The sequence below is a fragment of the Saccostrea echinata genome, unplaced genomic scaffold, assembly GCF_033153115.1.
Source record: "Saccostrea echinata isolate AGI-Se365-2 ecotype Australia unplaced genomic scaffold, CSIRO_AGI_Sech_v1 ptg000009l, whole genome shotgun sequence".
Classification (NCBI taxonomy): domain Eukaryota; kingdom Metazoa; phylum Mollusca; class Bivalvia; order Ostreida; family Ostreidae; genus Saccostrea; species Saccostrea echinata.
In genome coordinates this window covers 15,095,888-15,118,820 of record NW_026889758.1, presented here as the reverse complement: position 1 = coordinate 15,118,820, position 22,933 = coordinate 15,095,888, and the positions used below count along the sequence as shown (strand labels likewise).

General features: G+C 35.1%; 1 protein-coding gene across 1 annotated transcript in view; it reads left to right on the top strand.

Moving 5' to 3' along the window:
• Positions 1-9,212: 9,212 nt before the first annotated feature.
• Positions 9,213-22,933, top strand: part of LOC133181847 (echinoderm microtubule-associated protein-like 6) — a 29,638-nt gene continuing 15,917 nt past the window's right edge. Inside the window, exons 1-17 of the mRNA XM_061316472.1 lie at positions 9,213-9,484; positions 10,175-10,334; positions 12,800-12,898; positions 13,054-13,308; positions 13,957-14,092; positions 14,246-14,447; positions 14,755-14,892; positions 15,130-15,386; positions 15,861-16,073; positions 17,028-17,186; positions 17,397-17,613; positions 17,722-17,908; positions 18,015-18,120; positions 18,235-18,328; positions 18,607-18,707; positions 18,795-18,997; positions 19,290-19,529. Of these exons, the coding sequence (XP_061172456.1) occupies positions 9,288-9,484; positions 10,175-10,334; positions 12,800-12,898; positions 13,054-13,308; positions 13,957-14,092; positions 14,246-14,447; positions 14,755-14,892; positions 15,130-15,386; positions 15,861-16,073; positions 17,028-17,186; positions 17,397-17,613; positions 17,722-17,908; positions 18,015-18,120; positions 18,235-18,328; positions 18,607-18,707; positions 18,795-18,997; positions 19,290-19,529 (2,964 nt within the window). The 5' untranslated portion in view covers positions 9,213-9,287. The remainder of the gene's footprint in view (positions 9,485-10,174; positions 10,335-12,799; positions 12,899-13,053; positions 13,309-13,956; positions 14,093-14,245; positions 14,448-14,754; positions 14,893-15,129; positions 15,387-15,860; positions 16,074-17,027; positions 17,187-17,396; positions 17,614-17,721; positions 17,909-18,014; positions 18,121-18,234; positions 18,329-18,606; positions 18,708-18,794; positions 18,998-19,289; positions 19,530-22,933) is intronic.

The window sequence follows — 22,933 nt, the reverse complement described above, 5'->3', positions numbered from 1 at the left end:
ACCAGATTATAATGTACATACTTCTATGCAGCACTTTATTATGAAGCTACCTGAAGTTATTTATCACATATAGGTACCAGATTATGAATCACCTACCTAAGATTTATTAAATTGTGAATTACTCTTCCTGTAACAAGTTCCAGAGTTTTACTTACATGTTACTATGCCAAGAGCCATAATACAGAAAAATTGAGATCACAGGAAAAATTAATTTTTTTGAAAAGATTGATCAAGATTATAGAGTGTAATTAAAATATATATCAGCGACAGAGAAGGAAATCATTTGAATCTAGTACAGCAAGCAAAAATATGGTTTTCACAGTTATAATCCAGTTCCTTTACTTGTTGCTGTTATTTAAATTCAACGTTAAAGTCTCCAGTAAAACACAATTTTAATTGATTTTAATAATAATTAAACATAACAAAGCAATTTAATTGGATGATTTTTGGTATTACAATTTAGTTCCTGAATAATTTAATTTTTTCATACTTATTTCGTTTCGCTATTATTCTGTTAATTAGTGGCTCAGATTTGACTTGAAACAACTAAATTGAAATGACTCAATGGAATTTCCTGGATATTGCATCAATAGCATAATTATTGGACACATTTTTATATATTGAAAATTATTAACGCACGCTATCTACAGTACATCTTTCAAAATGATGTGCGAGGTGCACTTGCCATTAATTGTGCTTTTTATCGTTCTAACTTTTCTCGTGCAATATGGCGACAGTGACCATAGATGTGAAAAAAAAGTTTACTAACTAGTCGTCAGTCTATGTTAGGAAAAACTATGCATGAAATAAACGTAAAATGTAAAATGTTTTGTTATAACAAGCTGTACATATCCGCCGTATAAATAGTCATCTACGTGGCCATGTCTATATTTAGAGATAACTCTTCATGCTCGTGGGTATTTAAGGAGGCTCTAAATACTGCTCACTGAAGAGTTCTAAATCTATGGTAGTGTTTTATGTAGTTAGAGTGATCTGCTCTTTGATGAGCAAAGGAATACGTGGAAATCTACAGTAAATGACACGAGGTAGACTATTGTATTCTTAGCATTATATTAGACCAAGATAAAGTAATTAGAAACATTATTTGCATGTATTTTCCCAGTGTAAGTAGACAACAGTAATTTCTGTTCATTTGTCCTTTATTGTCTTTGAACATTTTTTCTGGAGAAATATGTTGAAAATAAACTAGATAAACTCAGTATATAAACCTTTATCTAAATAATATTTCTCAAAGTCAAAAAAACCTTTTCTTTTGTGTTTAGAGCTTCCTTAAATGTCTTTCTCGATTTAGGGAATAATCGCGAGTTTCTGCAACACCTTTTTTCATTAAAATTCTCCAAGCCATTTGTGAGAATATTCTCTATTCCTTGGTATTTATAATACAACCTACCGGTAGGTGCATAGTTATGATAAGCAAGGGTACCTCTTCCAAGATTGTGAAATATATGGCCTCTGGATCAGGGTTTCCGGTATTAAGGTTTGGGCTCTATTGATTATTTGGTGGCTCTGCTGATTATTTAGTGGCTCTATTAATTATACATGTATAGTGAACCTATAGTAAATCTCTTTCAATGCTCCTGTGCATCTAGGGTCAAACAAAGTGCAAAGTTGTATTGAGTAACGGTGTTTTGTGAAGATTTGTGAAATTCTTGGTCACTGGGTCAAGCGTTATATAGTGCTAGACAGGGCAGTGACGGTCAGGGACGTAGCATCGTTTTTAAAAGTGGGGGGGGGGAGGGGAGCAGCCAAAGAAAAAAAATTCAACCAACATGAAAAAGCTTGACAAGAAAAAAAAAAGGAAATTGACAAAACTCGAAAATCCTATTGCGGAGGGGGGGGGGGGGTAAGGTTCTTTCAGTACCAAATTTTATTCATACACTACTACATTACTCTTAATTGACTTTACTACAACAAAAAATGGGGGGAGGCAACCGGCCTTTATATGAACATTTTAATAGTAAAACGTTATGCTCGGAAAAAAGTGGGGGCCAGGCCCCCTCTGCCCTTTCCTGTTGCTACGTGCCTGGTGACGTCACAATGTCATATTGTCATTCTGTACATAATGTCGTCGGTGACAACATGTACCTACCCTCACTGGACATATTGTCGACAATCGGTACATACTGAGGCGACAATATGTACCGATCGAGCCTTTTTTTCATCCTGCATAATAGACGACAAAATGTACAGTCGCGCATCGGCACATATTGTCGTCGGCTACAATATGTACTAGCTGTGTTCATTTGCACATTTTGTGGCCGATATATTGTGTTGAAGAATATTTACTAAGGTTTTGAAGAGAGAGAGAGTGAGAGAGAGAGAGATAGATAAACACACACAGACATACAGACAGAAGGACAGACAAAGTGTACGCCAGTTAGATAAGTAAACAATTTTCATAACTTGCAATACAGCAGGGAGAAAATGTTTTGTTCAGAAAAATTAGGTCCAGGATTGGTGTACACTATGTACATCACTATGATATGTCAAGATACTGTAATTCTTGAGATATTTGATATCTGATAAACCAGCCTATTCTTTTTTTTTCTTGTAATATATACTTGGAAATTGAAATAAAGTTTTTGTTCAATAGTAATGTTTATCCGGAAATTATTTTTTGCTTTATTCTTATACATATACTGAAGTTATTGATGTTTGGGGTCGACAGTTTTTATATATCAGTGAGACGAAAGTGATGAAAGTTCTTTTTTGACAGAAAGCGGGTATTGGATTGAAGTTTCAGAGAGAGAGAGAGAGAGAGAGAGAGAGAGAGAGAGATTCCTGCATAGTCTTTTTTGATGAATTTATATAATATCATGTTATTTGCACTCGTCACATTAGTACAAGTAGTTTGTGTCGCCGGCGACAATATGAACAGGACGACAATATGTACCTTGACAATCACGTTGCATAAAATAGGATTTGACAGATGTGCTTGTGTGAATTACACGGCAATTACAATAAAAACCCCACAAAAACATTAAGCAACCCTAGCTGTGACGCGACAATATGTACGAGAAGGGAAAGCTCATTATGTCGACAAAAAATACATATATAATATACATATATATATATACATGTATAATTTTTTCAGCCGACAACAATATCTGTCGATTGACGACACTATGTGCAATGAGGATACGTGCATATTGTCACTGACGATATGTACAAAACGACTATATGAACTTTACAACCATGACATTTAATTTTTCATGTACTGTAGCAAGACTAAGGCTCATTATTTGTTTTATGTATGTGTAATTGTTGGCATAATATATAACATGAGAAAAGAGATGAAGCTATTAATCAAAAGCAGAAAGTTTCAAAATCTTTTACCTGTTCGAGGTAGTAGTTTAATAATCTTATACCTAATAGAGATACGTTATTTATAATGTGTTTGTTTTGTTGTTTAACGTCCCTTTCGAGAATTTGTCACTCATATGGAGACGCCACCACCTTCCGGTGGAGAGCTACAAATTTTGACCTATACTCGGCACTCAGGGCAATTGAGCAGTGAGGGATCTCTTTCGTGCCAGCACCTACTGCGACACGGGACCTCAGTTTATACGGTCTCATGATCTGAAGAACCGGTCTCTACGTCCCACAGTGGGATTCGAACCCGCGACGTAAGGGTCAACTCCTTACTCCGCGACTCTAGGGCAGACGCTCTTACCACTGCGCCACGCAGGCGACTATTCATAATTAAAAACACGGTACCTAATACAGGTTGGATAGCTTCAAAATCTGAAACTTGCTAGAGGTTGGCACCTTCATAATCTGATATATGTTACAGGAAGGTGGATTCATCATCTGGTACTCCTTACAGGTAGGTAGATTTATAATCTGGTACCTGTTAGAGGTAGGTAACTTCATAATCCGGTACCTCTAACAGGTAGGCAGCTTCATAATTTAGTGCCTGTTACAGGTAGGTACATGTAGCTTCATAATATGGTGCCTGTTAGAAGTAAGTTACTTCATATTTTGGAACCTCTGACAGGTAGGTAGCTTCATAATCTGGTACATCGTGCAGATAGGAAATTTTATAATACTGTACCCCTTACAATAAGGAAGTTTCATATTTTGGTACCTGTAAGAGGAAGACAGCTTCTGAATGTGGTATTTGTTAGAAGTATTTAGATTCGTAATCTGGTACCTCTTACAGGTAGGAAACTTCATAATCTGGTACGTCATGCTGGTAGGTAGTTTTATAACCCGTTGCCTGTTAGAGGTGAGTAGCTTTATAATCTGGTACCTCTTAGTACTTACTTAGTGAAGTAAGAAGCTTCGTAATCTGATGTTAGAGGTAGGTAGATTCATTATCTGGTACATAATAGAGATTAGTAGCCGTAGTAATAGAACAAGATAGTTTTGCAATCTGGTACCTGTTAGAGGTAGGAAGCTTTAAAATCTGGTACCTGTTAGAGGTAGGTAGCTTTAAAATCTGGTACCTGTTAGAGGTAGGTAGTCCTGTAATCTGGTACCTGTTAGAGGTAGGTAGCTTTGAAATCTGGTACCTGTTAGAGGTAGGTAGCTTTGAAATCTGGTACCTGTTAGAGGTAGGTAGCTTAGAAATCTGGTACCTGTTAGAGGTAGGTGGACCTGTAAACTGGTACCTGTTAGAGGTAGGTAGCTTTGAAATCTGGTACCTGTTAGAGGTAGGTAGCTTTGAAATCTGGTACCTGTTAGAGGTAGGTAGCTTTGAAATCTGGTACCTGTTAGAGGTAGGTAGCTTAGAAATCTGGTACCTGTTTGAGGTAGGTGGTCCTGTAATCTGGTACCTGTTAGAGATAGGTAGCTTTGAAATCTGGTTCCTGTTAGAGGTAGGTAACTTTGGAATCTGGTACCTGTAAGAGGTAGGTAGCTTTAAAATCTGGTACCTGTTGGAGGTTGGTGGTGTTGTAATCTGGTACCTGTTAGAGGTAGGTGGTCCTGTAATCTGGTACCTGTTAGAGGTTGGTGGTGTTGTAATCTGGTACCTGTTAGAGGTAGGTGGTCCTGTAATCTGGTACCTGTTAGAGGTAGGAAGTATCATATCTCGATATCTGTAATTATTTTACAGTTACAGGCTACGTAATGTAGTACCTGTTAGAGGTGGGCAGTTTCATTTTCTGGGTGTCGTAACATAAAGGGTACTTAAATCTAAGACCTTGCTTAAGAAGGACTGAAGAATGTACAGTGTCAAACAATACCGTAACTAAAAGCATGCTAAGATTTGACAATCTTAGCAAAACTTAGATAGAGGTGACTTTAGTATGTCTAAACTTTTATACACATATTTAGAACTATTAAATGTTGATTCTCGGCGTTAAAACAATCCCCTATTCATATTTTGCATTAAAGAAAATAAATATCACTATTAAATACTGGTTTAAGAATTTTTAGTTTTTTCATCGGGAGTGGGGGGAGGGCATACATATAGATGCCGAATTATATTTTTGGGATAGTTTTGAAATACTAGTTGGACCTATGTTATAAACGCTATCATTATTAGTAAATTGTACAAGGTTATCATGGCATTGTTATGTTCACTGTGTAAATATGGGATGAAATATATTAAAGGAAAAAAAACAGAAAAATTTTCGGTGAATTAGAAGATGATGACTAGAAAGCTAACAAAGAGTGTCTGAAATTTAGAATAAATGTAGAACACAGCAAGCACGGATTGAGTCAGGGGTTCACTACCGTCAGAGAGAGAGAGGGGGGCAGACAGACAGACAGACAGAGACAGAGAGAACTGTTAATAACTTGGAGACATTCAAAAACACTTCCTTTCGACCCTTGATTAGATTGTAAATAAGTGTATAATAAAAGGTCTGTGTAGAGTCTTTGCATACCGGCATTCGCTGATACATGGAGTGGGATTCAAAATTCCCTAATTTGTTTTACTTTAATTTATAAGAGTTTCAATTTCAAGAAGAAAGACGTTCGGTTATTGTGCCATATGTCTGCGAGAATGACAAAGCGAGTGAACATTGTCAAAAGAAAAGAATAACAACAAAAGGTAACTGAAAACATCGTAGTCTCGAGTGATAAACAAAAGGTATGTATTTACAAAAATAAATAAATAAATAAATAATAAAAGTATGTGCATAAAATAATACACACACACACACACATACACCCACCCCCACACACACACACACACACATATATATATATATATATATATATATATATATATATATATATATATATATATATATATATATATAATAACTAAATAATTTTAAAAAAAAAAACTTCATCATACATTTTTTTGGGGGGAGGGGGGGGGGGGGCTCCGTGCACTATATGCTCCCAAATCAGTAATTAGAGGACTTTATTTGTCTCGCTCCCTTTCTTTTTCTTAATTATTACGTTTTACATATTAAATACACATTAACCTTTCTATAGAACGATTGATGTGGAACTTTTTAATAAGGGTACAAATTCATGGTTATCACCGTTGTAATGCGAGATAACTCGCACGCACTTATGGAGAGATAACTCCTGCCATCCACCCTGCAAGCGGTACCAGATAGCCTCAACCATAAAAGACACCTCGGCCCAAGCAAAATTTTACGATGGAAAAAAAAATTAACAGATTAACCAGCGTTTGAATTGATATCATTGGTGTTATTATTCTTTCTGACAATTAAATGATTTTTTAAAAATAAAAAAATGGGGGTCTTTGATAGATATAATTGTTTTATTTTTCCAACTTAATTAGATCAGGTTTTCATTTACATCTATTTCTTGTGGAAAATGTAAATTTTTTCCTGCAGTATCACGGTTGTGCGCGTTAATCTTGTATTAGCAAATTAAAAAAATGCTTTAAGGTCAAGATCTAGTAAATGAAAGGAGCCTACAGATTTCTCAAATTTGAGAAATAAGTTCCTTTAAAGATGCTTTTTAAGTATAGTTGGTCAAATAAGATGTATCGGGGCATATTTTGTAGGTAAACAGGACGAAAAATCATATTTTACACTGTGTTTTTTGATAAAAAAATTGATAAAATCAGTCATGAATATGGGAGTTTTTTCTTTATTGGAGAAAGGAAATGTATCCAGATTGCCTACAGTCTCTCAGAAAACGGTAATTTGTTTCTTCTTATCCTCTTCTTTATATTAATATCAAATTGAATATAGGTTTCCGGATTAATTTTCACATGATTTCAAATCGAATTCTATGAAAAAACTTTATTTTCTACATTATTCTATTAGAGCCGCAAAGTACGGGAAAAAGAAATTTTTAAACTGATTATGACGTCATAATGGATCTAGCACCAAAAAGACAGTCTAAAGTCATTTACTAGATCTTGACCTTAATTGATACAAGTAGCCTGGGAAAAAATGGACTCAAACTAGTTATAAGCGACGATAATAAATTTATGAAGGTAAATGTTTTTCTTAAGAAATTATTCAATTACTGTCTCCCAATTAAGTCTGCTCGTAATTACCGTAACCCCCTGTTGTCACCAATATAACAAGCGCTTGACCCCCAAAAGGATGCGCTGCGGTATTTTGTTTGTTTATCAATTAGCACTTAATTAATAGCATTAATAGCATTAAATTGTCTTCTCATTCCTTGAATATCGTCAGTGTGCTCGTGGAAGATCTTTTTTGTTTTTTAAATCTTGATAGTTTATTCATGTACTTTTTTCAATCAACATTTTAATTCAAGTCCAAAAATTGGAAATATATACATGTATTTCATAGTTAAATTTTGCTTGGGCCGAGGTGTCTTATGCATGGGCCGACCTGTCTTGAATCTTGGGCCGACCCGTTTGAGCCGAGATGTCATGGGGCCGAAATGTCAATGGGCCGAGGTGTCGTTGGGCCAAGATGTCTGACATTCGTTTCGAACACATATTTTAATTTATTTGTTTATTTCACTTTGCATTTTGATTATTCGTTTATTTTCTTTATATACATGTATTTTATTTTGTATTCATTATTATCATTGTCATGATTGAGCACAAAGAGTAACCCCCCTTAAAAAAAATTTTGAAAGACCTCTTATTGTTCACTGAGAATAAAGTTTCTAGTTTTAATTTAAATCTGTAAAAGTTTTGGATCCTTTCCTGAAAACTGTTGACATTATTTGCCTCGCACTTTCTCATGTAATATAAAGACTAGCATTGTTTGCGCTTTGGTTGATACAGTATATAACCACACCGGAGAAAATCCACAGAAATTTCCCCATATGAATATACAAACAGAGGTACGATGACAAATCTATTGGAATATTTACAAGAAATCGAGGCTTTTTATATTTAAGCAATTTAGTTGGCACCAGATGTTCCTTGGTCGAGCATTTTTTTTTTTTTACTTGGGGGTAGACTTTACTTTACCGGTCCCCAAATCCGCAAGATCCGCGTGCTCATTGCACTATGACGTAAGACTTACGTCACTCAACTGATTAGGGTTGGTTTTGCACATTTTTCGACTGGTAAAGGTTAGTCTTGCACCCACCTGAAAGATTAGGGTTAGTCCTTCCATAAGTTTTCAACTGATTAGGGTTAGTCTCGCATCCATCCGAGAGATTAGGGTTAGTCCTCACACATGGGTTAGTCTAGCATCCGCCTGGGAGATTTGGGTTAGTCCTCGCATACCATCTGAGAGATTAGGGTTAGTGTCTTGTTCTTTTAGATTAATTAAGAAATTCAGTTGCATCTGTATTTTTTGCAAGATCTTAATTCAGCTTCAACGACATCTCGTTAAGAAACCATTCGGCAAACCTCGGCTGATTCCGTCACCTTCATCGTTAGATTGAGGTACGAATCGGTCAAGGTGTGCCGAGTGAAAAGATGCGCCGTACGCGCTCCGTTCACAATTATTTTGTGTCTCCTTTTCACTGAATAAACAATAGTTATTACTTTTTTTCAGAGAACGAGGTTAAAAACTTCGTTTAAAAACGAAGTCTTAAACTGAACTTTTAACCGTAGAATTCGATTTTGGGGTCAAAAAGGCTTAAAACCTCATATTTTAAGTTTTTTTCGATCGCTCACGCGATCTCATATATATTGAAGTCGCCTACGGCGACACTATATTTTAGCGCGTTTTTCTGGGGACCGGTAAAGTCAAGTCGTTCCTTACTTGGGAGGAGGACAACACAGTAGGCTTTTAAAAGTTGTCGGACTCGAAATTCCACAGGGAGATTCCGTATAAAATCTGATTGGTCTTAAAGTCACGTGAGGGGAATTCCTTGTCGAGCGCGGCTGGTGGAAATGTCGATTCTTGTTGGTGCATGATTTGCCTGTAAAGTATTTTGAGGATCATTGCAGAATGGCGACAAAAACTGCACCCAAAAGTCAGCTAAGACTGGAATGGGTGTATGGTTACCGGGGCCATCAGTGTCGAAATAACCTATATTACACTGCCAGCAAAGAAGTTACCTATTTTGTGGCCGGTGTAGGCATTGTTTACAACCCAAGAGAACATAAACAACGATTTTTTCTAGGACACGATGACGATATTTTATGGTTAGCATTTCGTTTTTGGGGTTTTCGATGTGAATTTATTTACTGAGATCTGCATTCAGTAAAATAAAATAATTTTGTCGGTTATTAGGTTGGGTGCTATTAACTAATTCGAATTTTCTCGGATTTAAAAGTATCAGGGTCGTGTAACCTAACTATGCTATAGTAAACTCAAAATCCCACTTAATACTCTTATGGTGCAACTACATTTTGTAGTACAATTCTAAAAGATACATAAATATTACGGAAGATTACGGAAATAAAAGGATATGAATTTAATACCCCCCTCCCACCTTTTACCTTTGGTTGATCAGATGTCCCAGATTGTAAAATGTTCTGCAAAATTCTTAAAATTACATTATTCTATGGACCCAGCAAATGGCTGTTCCAAGACACAAATTATTCGTAGATACCCCTATTGTTGAGATGGTTTAGAACTTCATGCATTCTTAGAGTTGAAAATAAATTATGGGTTAAATGTAATACCCGGTACATGTATCTTGTATAACTCTCCTTGCCCATGATTACTATGTAAAGTATTTCATAACCCAAGCCTATAAGTGGTCATTTGTCTGCTGTGAGATGATTTATTATAAGGCTTTGTATTTGTATTAACAGTACATTAGAGTTTGATTATGATTTTTAAGTCAAAGTGTATAATATCTTTGATTCATTTTAAATTATACATTTTAGCCTGGCTCTCCACCCAGACAAGACCATGGTTGCTACTGGGCAGACAGGAAAGAACCCCTTTATCTGTGTATGGGATACCACTACCATGGAAACAGTTTCCATTCTACGTGATGGTCACCAGAATGGTGTTGCAGCAGTAGCATTTGACAAAGATGGAGGGGTAAAGATGGGGATCATAGTTCATTTTTTATTGTTCTGTCTATGACCGAACGTATTATGGCATGGCGATCATGTCCATCTGTCTGTCTGTTAGCTTTGTCATGTCCAGCTGGTAACTTTATTACTATGAGGCATAGAATCATCAAACTTTGTCAGCTGATGCATCTTGGGTAGAAGCTTTGTCAGGCTTAAAAATTAGGTCACTGTGACCTTTAATTAAGAAGATATGGCCAAATGTGGCAAAACCCTGTCTGACTCATAACTGAAAAATTATTCAGCCAGGTCTAAAATTCATCATACTTGGACAGATAATGCATTTTATGTAAGGGTAGAAAATGTGTTGCACCTAAATGAAGGTCACCATGACCTTTAATTATGTTCCCTAGACGAAGTTTGGGAATATATTGTTTTTGCTTTCTTTTTTCAAAATTTCTGCTCTGGTATTTTTTTGTCCATGAGTGTTCTCAGAAACTACTCATCCGATTGACATGAAACTTTTAGGGTTAACAGGCTTGTTGTGTAGTTGTGCGGAGCAAAGTTCATTTTGTAAGCACTTGCATGTACGTGCTTGCGCATGTGAGGAGTGGAATGACTGATACAATTGAAAAAGCTTTAACACTTCTATTTTTTGATGATAAGGTTTGAATCTTTAAGCTTATTTAAATAAATATAGATTAGTGTTGTAGGCAAGATGAAGTGGTTGAATTAGCAAGAAAGCATGTGTATGCCTGGTGCTTCACTCTAATTGGCTGACACAAAAAAAATCTCAATAACCTTCTTGTTTTTTGACGAAATACCTTGAAATTTAAAACGTAGTCAAACATTAGGAGGTTCTACATTATGATATACATGAGATAACGTGAAAACGCCTGCATGCACAATTGAACCTGTTGCAATTTGATTGGCTTAAACTTTAAATGGTTGTAACTTTCTTAGTTTTCAATAAAACAGGATGAAATTTAGAACATAGATAGGTAAAATGGGTTCCTACATTGTGCAACTATCAAAAGCGGATACAAGAACATGCATGCAGGTGTGCTGGATTCTGATTGGCTGATACTTTTGTGGCTGTATATCTCATAGTTTTTTCATTACAAATGTTTGAGATTTCTTACATAGGTATTTATTGTGTCGAGTCTCTTGACGAGGAAGACAATATCTACAAAACATGGGCATGTGCTTGTTCTGAAATCTGATTGGCTAATACTAAAGGACTTCACCGGCATTGTTTTTCGATTAAATGCTTCTGAAAATAAAATGTAGATTTATTACACAAAAGAATTGCCCAATTTAATGAAACTGTAGGGAATAGGGCCCATAAGGGAGTGTTTGGGGAATATCTGTAATGGCCCCCGTTACAATTAGTACTAGTTAAGGTGATTTAAAAGAAGAAATACTATGTTTTAAGGGAGGCAATTCTTAGAAATTTATTACTACTGCTGTAACCTTTCAAATGAATGATACATAAAGAAATACAGCTATGCAACATTTTTTAAAATTCTGTCGTTTCTAACAATAAAGACATAATCATGCAGTTATATTATACATGTACTTTAAATATGCTAAGCTTAATTAGTTCATCACAACAACAGATAAAGTAATTCCATTTGTCCTGTGGGAGTAATTGTCTAAGGCATAAAAGTTCTTCAAGTTCATTTTGACTTTGATAGGAGACAAATTGGATCTGTCAAGTTAAAGATTAATTAATGAGTTTAATGTAAGCAGGTTGTCTTAATCATTTCTGTGGGAGAATCCCTAGCAGGTGTTATCCATATCTCTTTGGTATTGGTCAGAGGAATTAAAGATCTGGCTTCGTAATTGCAATTGATAGGATTTGTTAAATTAAATATTTCTTGATGGCCAGCCTTTTGTTTTTTAAAAATCAATTTGGTTTAAAGTTATAAAAAATTAAATTGATATTGTATTAAATATTTTTTTTCTATGTATGATTTGACAGGAATTTTTTTTAAACATATTCAAATAACTAAGTTGCTGAGTGTCATGTCTCCCACATGTCTCAAAGATTATAGATGGAAGCAAAAGTTTCATTGTTATAAACATAACAATACATTTAGCTGTAGATTGGGCATTTGTGTCATGACCAGTTAAGAAATTTAAGATGTAATATTTTTTTTCTAATAGGAGTGTAGGAGTTGCATATCAAACATTAGAAATGGAGAAATTATTGAAATTTCTGTACCAAGGTTGAGATGATTTTTCTTCCATCACACTCACCTGTTTATGATAAATAAACAATATCTGATGGGCGTATTGTGTGCCGTGGCAGTGCACTTTATTTTTGAAGACACTGCCTACAGTTGTCTAGAACTAATGTTCAGATTACAACTGTTTACAAGCTAAAGACTTCAGTAAAGCAATGAATGAGAAAAGAGTGATTCTCACCTCAAAAGTTTAATGTACATAGAATATATAGAAATGACTTTATGCGATTGGTTTATCTTTCAGCATGTGGTGTCAGTAGGATTGGATCAGCACTCCACCATTAATGTTTGGGACTGGAGGAAAGGCAAGATAGTGGCCACAGTCAGGGGACATTCTGATAGGGTGAGTCACCATCAATCATGATTTACATTACTAGTAATCAGAATTAGTGAAAAAAAGGCACTGTAGCCTAACTTGATCACTTGGTAATTTTATATTTGTACTGTAAAAAACACACTTCAAGCTCATGTAAATTGATGTATTAATTTCTTTCTAAGGTCTTTGATGTCCAGTTTAACCCCTATGCAGGGAACAGCATAGTAAGTTGTGGTGTTAAACACATCAAGTTCTGGTCTCTATGTGGTAATGCTCTGACTCCAAAGAAAGGTGTGTTTGGGAAGGTAGGGGAGATCCAGACGATTCTCTGCCTGGCATTTGGTCCAGACGACACGACATATTCCGGAACATTGGCTGGAGATGTCTACGTCTGGAGAGGAAGCAACTTAGACAGAGTTATTCCGGCAGCTCATCAGGTTAGTCTACATGTAGGGAATGGAGGTAGATAAGTTAAAGATTGATTTATTTAAAGGAAATATCCTACTTCATTTTACAGAAGCAAGGTATAATAAGAGCTAGAATATTCCAAAGATTGATGATATTGCTGCAAGATGTCGACAGGTCGATTGTTAATTTACGTATCTGTAGAGTTATGAGTTGAAACAAGGTAAAATTCTTAAAATTGTGATCAAATAAGATACATGTAGTACATAGGATTTGTGGAGGAATTTCATCAATCTGTAGGATATTCTTATCATTACACATGTACCATGTTTCTGTGAAATGAAATAGGGACTGCCTTTGCACCGAAGTATTTTGTTGATATCCTTTATTACTTTGGGTAGAACAGAACAGTGATCTCATAATGTAATGTAAAAATGTTTACTGGCTATATCATGTTGTGGGTATCAAGTATGTTTTAGAAAGTGAGTTCAAGCCTCTTTATAATAGGAATACCTCTTATTCATTTTAATAAACTCATTTGCATAGAAACACCCACACCTGTAACACACTTGCATAAGTGGCTTTACACAAATTGCTCCTTTTTAGCAATTAACTGTCATCTATATATCTGCAGCTTGATGTTGCTTCTTTATTAATTTTCTAACACTTATGATTGACAGGGTGCAATATTTACAATGGACATGTCAGAAGATGGGTACAGTACAGGGGGTAAGGATGGGGTGGTAAAACTGTGGGATCCAGACTTTAAACCCGTCACCAGCATTAACCTGGCCAACTCACCATCTGGATATAAAGGTAAGTAAGCTATACAATATATGGTTTGGTTCTCAAGATCTCTTAAATAACCATAGGTCACTCATATAATAGTTTTAAGAGGTCATTTTGTGCAATTCTTAGTACTTATATAAAAATACCCTGAGGGTTTCAATGCTTTCTGATGATTTTCAGGATTAACGGTACGCAGTGTCTGTTGGCGAGGGGATCGGGTGCTAATCGGGACACAGGACAGCCAGATATTTGAGGTGATTGTCCGAGATAGAGACAAGCCACACTGCTTAGTGGATGGCCATGCAGAGGGAGAGTTGTGGGCCTTGGCAGTCCATCCAAAGAAACCTATTTTTGCCACAGGAAGTGATGACCAGACATTAAGGTATAGTATATGTCATAATCAAATGTTCTTTAATTTAGATTTTTCACTATTTTTTTGGGGGGGGGGGGGTACTTGTATGTATTCTGTATATAGAATTCAAATGTAACATGTGATATCAGTACTTGTTGATTATAATTACCATACTCTTTAATGGGTGTACTTCAGCAGTAAAATATGTTGTGTGTATGTACATGTATGCAAATGTATATACATGTATATAAGTGAAAACTTTCTTTTCTTACACTTTTTAAATAATTGTGAAAAATACTCAAATTGATGAAGTGATTAAAACTGACATTTCTTTTAGGCTGTGGAATATGAATAATTTTGAGATTCTATCCAAGATGTCTGTTGACCAGAAAATCAGGAGCTGTGCTTTTGATGCAGATGGAAGCCATATTGCCTTGGGTCTCACTGATGGCTCATTCATGGTTTTAAAAACCAGGTCTGTGTTGAGTAGATTTTGAAATGTTAAGCAATGCATGTAGGAGTGGTTCTTCCATCTTTTGCAGCAAAACTTGGTGAATTTTTGATGAAGCAAAAGGGGAAAACTTAAAATTACATTTTAAAATTCAATTATGATTTTAAAAAAGAGAATTATTAGGCATTGTTCATTGAGGTCATTGAGCAGTGATGTATATATTGTTGGAATTTCATCATGAGACAATGTGTTTCTATCCAGAGATTTATCTGAAGTCGTCCACCTGAAGGACAGGAAGGAGGTTATACATGAGATGAAGTTCTCTCCTTGTGGTAAATACCTTGCCGTTGCTTCTAATGACAACTTTGTGGACATTTACTCGACAGAACAGCGGTATAAACTACTGGGAACGTGTCGTGGCAGCTCAAGTTTTATCACTCATATAGACTGGTCTACAGACAGTCAATACCTACAGACAAACAGTGGGGCTGCTGAGAGACTCTTCTACAAGATGCCAGGTCAGTGTTTGCCTCTCATTCATAACTAGGTACAGACTTCTTTTGAACAGTATACTGTAAACCAACTATTACAGCGATTTGTCCATTTGAAATCAATCCGTGACAATTTTTGTGAATTAGGAAACATTCTGTACAAATACAAAGCAAAATAAATGGTTCACGGCAATTAATATTCGCGAGTTAAAGTAGGTCGCGAAACTCACAGATATTTCTCACACGCGAATAAAAGCTGGTTTACAGTATAGGATTTGTCAAATTCAGTCTGTATATACATGTAATACTTGTAATGTAGTAATAATTGAGAGAGTGTATACGTATATGTTAAAAATTCAGTTGGAAAAAAAGTGATGTGCTCAATATTTTACTAATGATTATTTTTGTAATCTTCACATTGGTATACTTTCGTACTCTGTATAAATCTCTATTTTTATCTGTATAAAACTTATTACATGTCCCAATTCTTAACTCCATTAGCTGGAAAGCAAGTGACTAACAAAGAGGAGATCTCCAGCATACATTGGTGCACGTTCACTGGTGTCCTAGGAAACGAGGTCAACGGAATCTGGGAAAAGTACACCGATACTAACGATGTCAATGCTGTGGATGCATATTTCCAAGGGGAAGTCCTGGTCACTGGGGATGATTTTGGACTCGTTAAGCTATTTAAGTTTCCGTGTTTGAAAAAAGGTTAATGGGGTTCATTTCTAACAGAATTAAATACATTGTTAGTCAGGAAACTGCAAATAAGTAGTGTTGTCAACGAGTACCTGGTTAACCGATTAACCGTCGAACGATGCGAGTATCGGTGTTAGTAAAATTACTACTCGGTTTCTCGGATATATAGTATTTTACATAGTTATTTTCCGTTATTCAACGTAAGTCTCAGTCTAGCATTTTGCAGATCGGTCTGTTTTGATTAGTATTTCACAGTTTATCTAATTGATGACTTTGATTGCCAAGGGTATACAAGTTCTGTGGGCTTGAGTTAATTATTATTACCTCACATAAACTTATGCTTGTCCACATTACAAGATTAAAGAAGATGCCGCCATATGCATCAAAAGCATGGAAATATTTTAAAAGAATGACTGAAATTACGTCCGTGAGGTGTAAAATATGTGAAATGGAATTAACAAATACGGATGGGACAACAAATATGCATAACCACTTTAAACTGAATTTAACTCTGAAATCAGTTATGAAAAGGACATTCCACAAAACAACCACTTATTACGGGTATTCGAGAACGAATTTATTAAGAGGATATTGTGTGTTTGTAATTATAAATAAAATTCAAATGCAGTGAATTTGTGTTTTGTATACATGTACCGGTATACAAATGATGAGATAAATATAGAAAGCGTAACGACGTTATGCAATGTATATTATAGTTACTACTGAAGTATATATACCGCAAACAAAAATGCTTTAGGTCTAAAGAAAATCTGTCCGAGTAATCGGTTACTCGATCGGAAAAGTAAGCGAGTAACCGGTTACTAAAAATCGTCGGATTTGACAGCACTACAAATAAGCTTTAACTTTCATCAAAAACAATAAATTTTATGAATGTGTGGTATTTTTAGAGGAAAATAAAGTCACTAAGATGTGTACAAGAAGCATACATCTTGTCTTTACTGTTAGGTGCAAAGTTTAGGAAGTATGTGGGACACTCAGCTCATGTTACCAATGTGCGATTTTCTCATGACAAGACGAGGGTCATTTCTACAGGGGGTGCCGACCACGCCATGTTCCAGTGGAAGTTTTTATTGGACGGAAGTAATGAGCCTGACCCTCAATCAGGTTTGTATGCAACATGGAATGAAGACATAATTATGGTTAATACAATAGCCAGACAGGTAAAGACTAAATAAAAGCTTATTTCCAACAAAAAAGAGGGGAAAAAAAGTAAACTATTTATTAAAAGTAAAAACTGTACAAAAACATTTACAGGAAATATATATACATGAAACTTTAGGTAGTAATTTCTTGCCATTTATGAATTTTTGACAGGTTTTGTGGACTCTAACAGTGAGGAGAGTGACTCCGATTTATCGGATGTTGCAGACATGGACTCGGATTTGGAGGCTGAGAAACAAGTTGTGTATTCTAGAGCCATCTATAAGGAGGATGCTGCAAAAATCCGAAAAATGATTAAGGATGAGCTGCCAGCGGGACAGAAACGTAAACGGGGTCCAACTGCAGGGTTGAAACTGCAGTTCATTCATGGGTAAGGAGGGAAATTTTGCATATATTTGAATGGGACAAATTAAGTTTATTGATGTAACTTCCTCATGAATCAGTATTACACTAACCAATTTTTTTTTTTAATATTTAGGTACAGGGGCTATGACTGCCGCAACAATTTGTTCTACACACAAAATGGTGAAGTGGTATACCATGTGGCCGCCGCTGGTATCGTGTACAATAGAGAGAAGCATACACAGAAGTTTTACACAGAGCACACAGACGACATCTTATGTCTGTGTATCCACCCCATCAAAGATCTCGTGGCTACAGGACAGGTGTGTAGCAATGTTTAATCAGGGTTGGGATCATAGGGAAGGGGGACAGGGAATTACAGTTGAAACTTCTTACCCTTTTAAACAAAATTAATCTTTTCAAATTTAGGTGGGTCGGGACCCTGCTGTACACATTTGGGATGCAGAAACTCTGAAGACGGCATCCATACTGAAAGGGCAGCACCAGAGAGGAGTCTGTGCTGTAGATTTCTCAGGTACAGAGACAGTGTAACAATGAAGCAGCTTAATATATTGTCACAAAGCAAAATCATTCTAGTTGGGATTTAAAACATTGTATGTTATCTTGTTTCACGGTGTATATTTACTAGGTGATGGTAAAAAGTTGGCCTCTGTTGGACTGGATGACAATCATTGTATCGTCGTCTGGGATTGGAGGAAAGGAGAAAAACTTGCTACTACTAGGTATGCCATTAAACAGTATCATTTCACATAGTAGAAACAAATCAAGTTTCTTTTTGTTAATGACATACATGTACTTCCATCTGAAATATTAATTTCTTCTTCACTGAAAAACAATTTTGATATGCTCATATAAGCAAGCCCCCAAGATTAATCTTTCATACATGCAGATGTATACTGCACAAGAAAGGAAAAATGTCAGAAGAGTAGAGATTTAATGATATTACCAAACAAACCTTTCATATAGTAAGTAAATGTTTGAGTCATCATTCTTATTTCAGAGGCCATAAAGATAAGATATTTGTCATCAAGTGGAATCCATTTGAAGCCAACAAGTTGATAACCGTAGGAGTTAAACACATCAAATTCTGGTCTCAAGCAGGCAAGTATTAAATACACCAAATAAATGCCAGTAAATTATCACGCTGACAGGGAATGTGAAAACAAACTGCTGTTTTTCCTTTTTTAGGTGGTGGATTCACATCCACGCGTGGTACTTTTGGTAACGTGTCTAAGTCATGTGACATGCTCTGTGTGGCATTTGGAAAGGCAGCAGACATTAGTTTTTCTGGAGGAAGTGATGGTAATGTTTTTATCTGGAAAGATTCCACACTGCAGAAGTCAGTCAAGGCACATGAAGGACCTTTGTTTGCCATGCACTCACTTGACAAGGTAAAGTCCTATTTTAATTGGTTTCCTATTGAAGTTCATGAAATGTGAGTAACTGAAGATGAATTAAAAGTTTTAAGGGGGGGGGGGGGGGAGAAATGCTTTTTATACATGAAGAAATTTTAATTGAGCTGTAGATCACATTAAGAAGGATATTTTACACAGTAAAACAGCACTAAATTATGATTTCATTAAAGCACACTCTGAATACTTTACATGTGCAATAAGTGGTTTACATCTAATGTAAACGAAATAATTTTAAGAAAAATTAAGTAAACATTGTTTTTTCCCCTAGGGTTTTGTGACCGGGGGTAAGGATGGTATGATTGGTCTGTGGGATGACCAGTTTGAGCGATGCCTGAAACAGTACTACATCAAAAAATCAGGCATTGAGCAGTCGTCTAGAGGTATGCTTATGACAGAATTACCAGCTGTGAGGGCCATTGTTCTGGGTCACGGCAAAATCCTGGTGGGGACCAAAAATGGGGAGGTTCTGGAGGTGGATAAAGGCGGACCCATGACAATCCTGGCACAGGTATTGGGAGGGAATTATTAAGGATTAGTTTGGAATCATGTTTATTTTGCAGAATTTACATGAACAGTAAAATACACTTATAGCAAAGTGCCAGGACATCTATTCACAAAATATCTTACGATCAGTCATAGTCGTAAGATTGTCGGAAGTTTTTTTCTTAAGATTTTGGTTATTCACAAAAAATCGTACGTTTGACGTTACGTCAAAAACAGTCGTAAGTTTACGTCTAGTCTTTAGTTGACGTAAGTCTATAAATACTATAGATTGTATCAACTCTAAAAATAAAAATGGCCACCACGTTATCTTTACCTTAAAAAAATAATCAAAACGGAGCAGGAAAAAATATTTCGGGTCGGCACAAATCTGTTTGAATCACTGACTGACGGAGAAATGGTACCGTTTACCAAGAGAGGAAGTCAAAAGGGAGTGTCACCCCCGTAAAGATATATTGACAATGCAAAAAATAAAGAAAAAAAAACGAAAACAAAATGCTTGCAAAAAATTGACATGAATAAAAATTTATAAAAAAAAATTTAAGGGGGGGGGGGGGATTATATTCTCTTTTCAACAAAATAATTTTTTGGAAACTAAAGTTAAGAGAGTAATTTGCCAAAACTAAATTTTATAAAAGTAGGGGTTAATCGCTTGCCTTCAATGAAAAAGACAATTCTCTAAAAAAAAAAAAAAAAAAAGGTGGGGGTACTACGCATTAACGCAACCTGTCCTGGGACCAATTTTCATGAATTCCAGTGTGAAAAAGGGGTATGATATTCATATTTTTATTGTATTTACTTAAAAAGAAATTTTTCAACCCGTCACTATGTTTTTCAAGAATAGTTTTATTAAAAAAAATATATGATGCTGGGAAATATTCGCTTCTAGGAAAACTATGTACTTGTTTATAAACGTCAAGGAAAAAACTTTTGTACCATAGAATAAACTTTGCCGAGACAAGCTTTATACAGTCAATATCATTTGTAAAATTATTTCAATTTTGTTTCAAATTGAACCAAAAATTTTTTTTATTCGAACTACATTAATTTTAATCACATGTATTTTCTTTCATTTCTCAGCAAATTTGAACAATATACATTAGAATTTTATTTTCATTTTTGCTTGATTCAACTTTTTATTTTATGATGCCTTCAATAATTTCTGGTGGTTAACTGACTTTGAATACATTTTAATTATTTTTCAATCGGCTGCGCCCTCTGTGCCTATCAAAATTTTCCGTCCCTGTGGATACAATCAAGTTTGACGCCGGTCTCCGCGGGTACCTCAAATCGTCAGATTCAAGTATTCTACATATATCCATACAAAATCTGTAAATTTCTTGAATCTCATGGTGGATCGGACAACATTAAGAAATACTGAAATCCATACAGAATTCCCGGTGGAAGTGATGAAATAAAATAAGACTTTGAAATGTAAATTATTGTCCAAGACATACTTAACGAGGCTCTACTAAGTCTTAGAAACAGACCATTTTTAAGAGTGACCCATTTTCAATCCCTATGAATCGAACAAAATTTCACCATGCATTAGACTATATGAATGGAATCTGAAGCGAGATGCAAATTTAGTGATTTTTCCTAAAAAGTCGATATTCAATTTTGCGAGAATTAATTTTAGCGATTTTGAAATACATAGAAAGAAAAGAGTAACCTCCAATATGAAATGAATTCTTAGCGATATTTAATGTTAATGATCTCAACAACCTCGCTAAATATGCCCAAATTGAATCCTCGCTAAAATTTCTGCTATTTGAACAGGTATAAGATTTTTTTTAATTACTGTCTGATTGCAAATATTGATTATATTTCAGATCGAGTTATCAATCGAAACAAATCTCAAATTTATTAAAAATTTTCTAATTGCTAGATCTAGAAAAGAGGTCTTTGAATAAATATTGAACATTTTCTAGCCAAAATTGGCCTTTTATTAATATTTAACATGTTCTTTTTCTCTAAAAAAAAGCCAAAAAAAAAAAAAAAAAAAAAACAAAACATGACTTCACACCTCTGATTATATTATTAAGTATTTTGTTTAAAAAAAAACTGTGATTAGTGTACATGTACGTATTCCAGACTTGATTTCTCAGTATGACGCTAAAAATTTAAAGTAATTTTTTTATGAATATTTAATTTAACAAGGGCACTGCAGAGCATAGCATCCCCTCGCAAAAGAGCACATAGATCCTGATATGAATTATTACTTGCTTAACTTCTGTTATGCACGCACTCACCTACTTACCCCCCCCCCCCCCCCACACACACACACACACATACAAACACACACAAGAATGTTACTACATCCTTTCAAACTTCATATTTTTTTCAAAGGAAAAACTATTTTGCTTTTTATATTTTCCTTGAAGAATATTTTTTATAATTCTAAGTTAAATCCATAATTTGTTGTTATTAAGTTTTGAATATTGAGCATGTTGAGTTTTTGATGTTCCATGTCATGCGGTAAAAGAGAAGCTGCTATAGTTTGAATCATTTATCAATGTAAATTTAGTTGAGCAGTGATCATATAAAAGATTTCCAAGATATAACTGAATGGGAGTGTCTAACTTTGCAGCTATTATTGTTTACCTACAACTTATAAATCACCCTTGCTGCAGTGAACAAAAACGTTAATATTGATTTTCATTTGTTATTATAATATCAGTCTTGCTGCGGTGAATTTACCAAAAACGTTTATGTTGATTTTCAAAATTTTCTTATTGTTAACAAACAATATGGCATGAAATATAATAATATATACGAATGAATTGGAACTGAGACAACCCGTAATCATGGTATATTGGCGATTTCACGTAGTTAATTTGTTTGCGTTCAAGATTGCGTCATCGGGTTTCGCATTGCTTCATCTGCGCATGAGCAGTTGTCGGTAACTAGGGAAGAGAAAATCTTTCGATCGTTTTTCACTTACGACAATGTGTTGATCTTACGACCACTTCCATGAATAGCTCGTAACTTAAAGCGTAGGATTATCGTAAGTTCAAGCGGTAGTCGTAAACTTACGATTTTTTGTGAATAGATGTCCAGGGACAACAATTTTGATTCCTTATAAATGTAATTTGTTGTACCCATTCTGTTCACAACATGTTTTAAAACTATTATGAATGAAATTCACTTTGCTGTAAATTCATTATTAGTGTATTCGCTATAACCTGTTTTACTGAGTTAGATAAATAATGCATCATATATGATAGCAATTACTGTAAACCAACTATTATTCGCATCATCTTTTATTCACGATTCGTCAGTTTAAAATCAATCCACGACAATTAATTTTCGCGACTGAGGTAACATTCTCTACAAATACAAAGCAAAATAAATGATTCACGGTGATTAATATTTGAGAGTAAATGTAAGTCTCAAAACTCACAAATATTT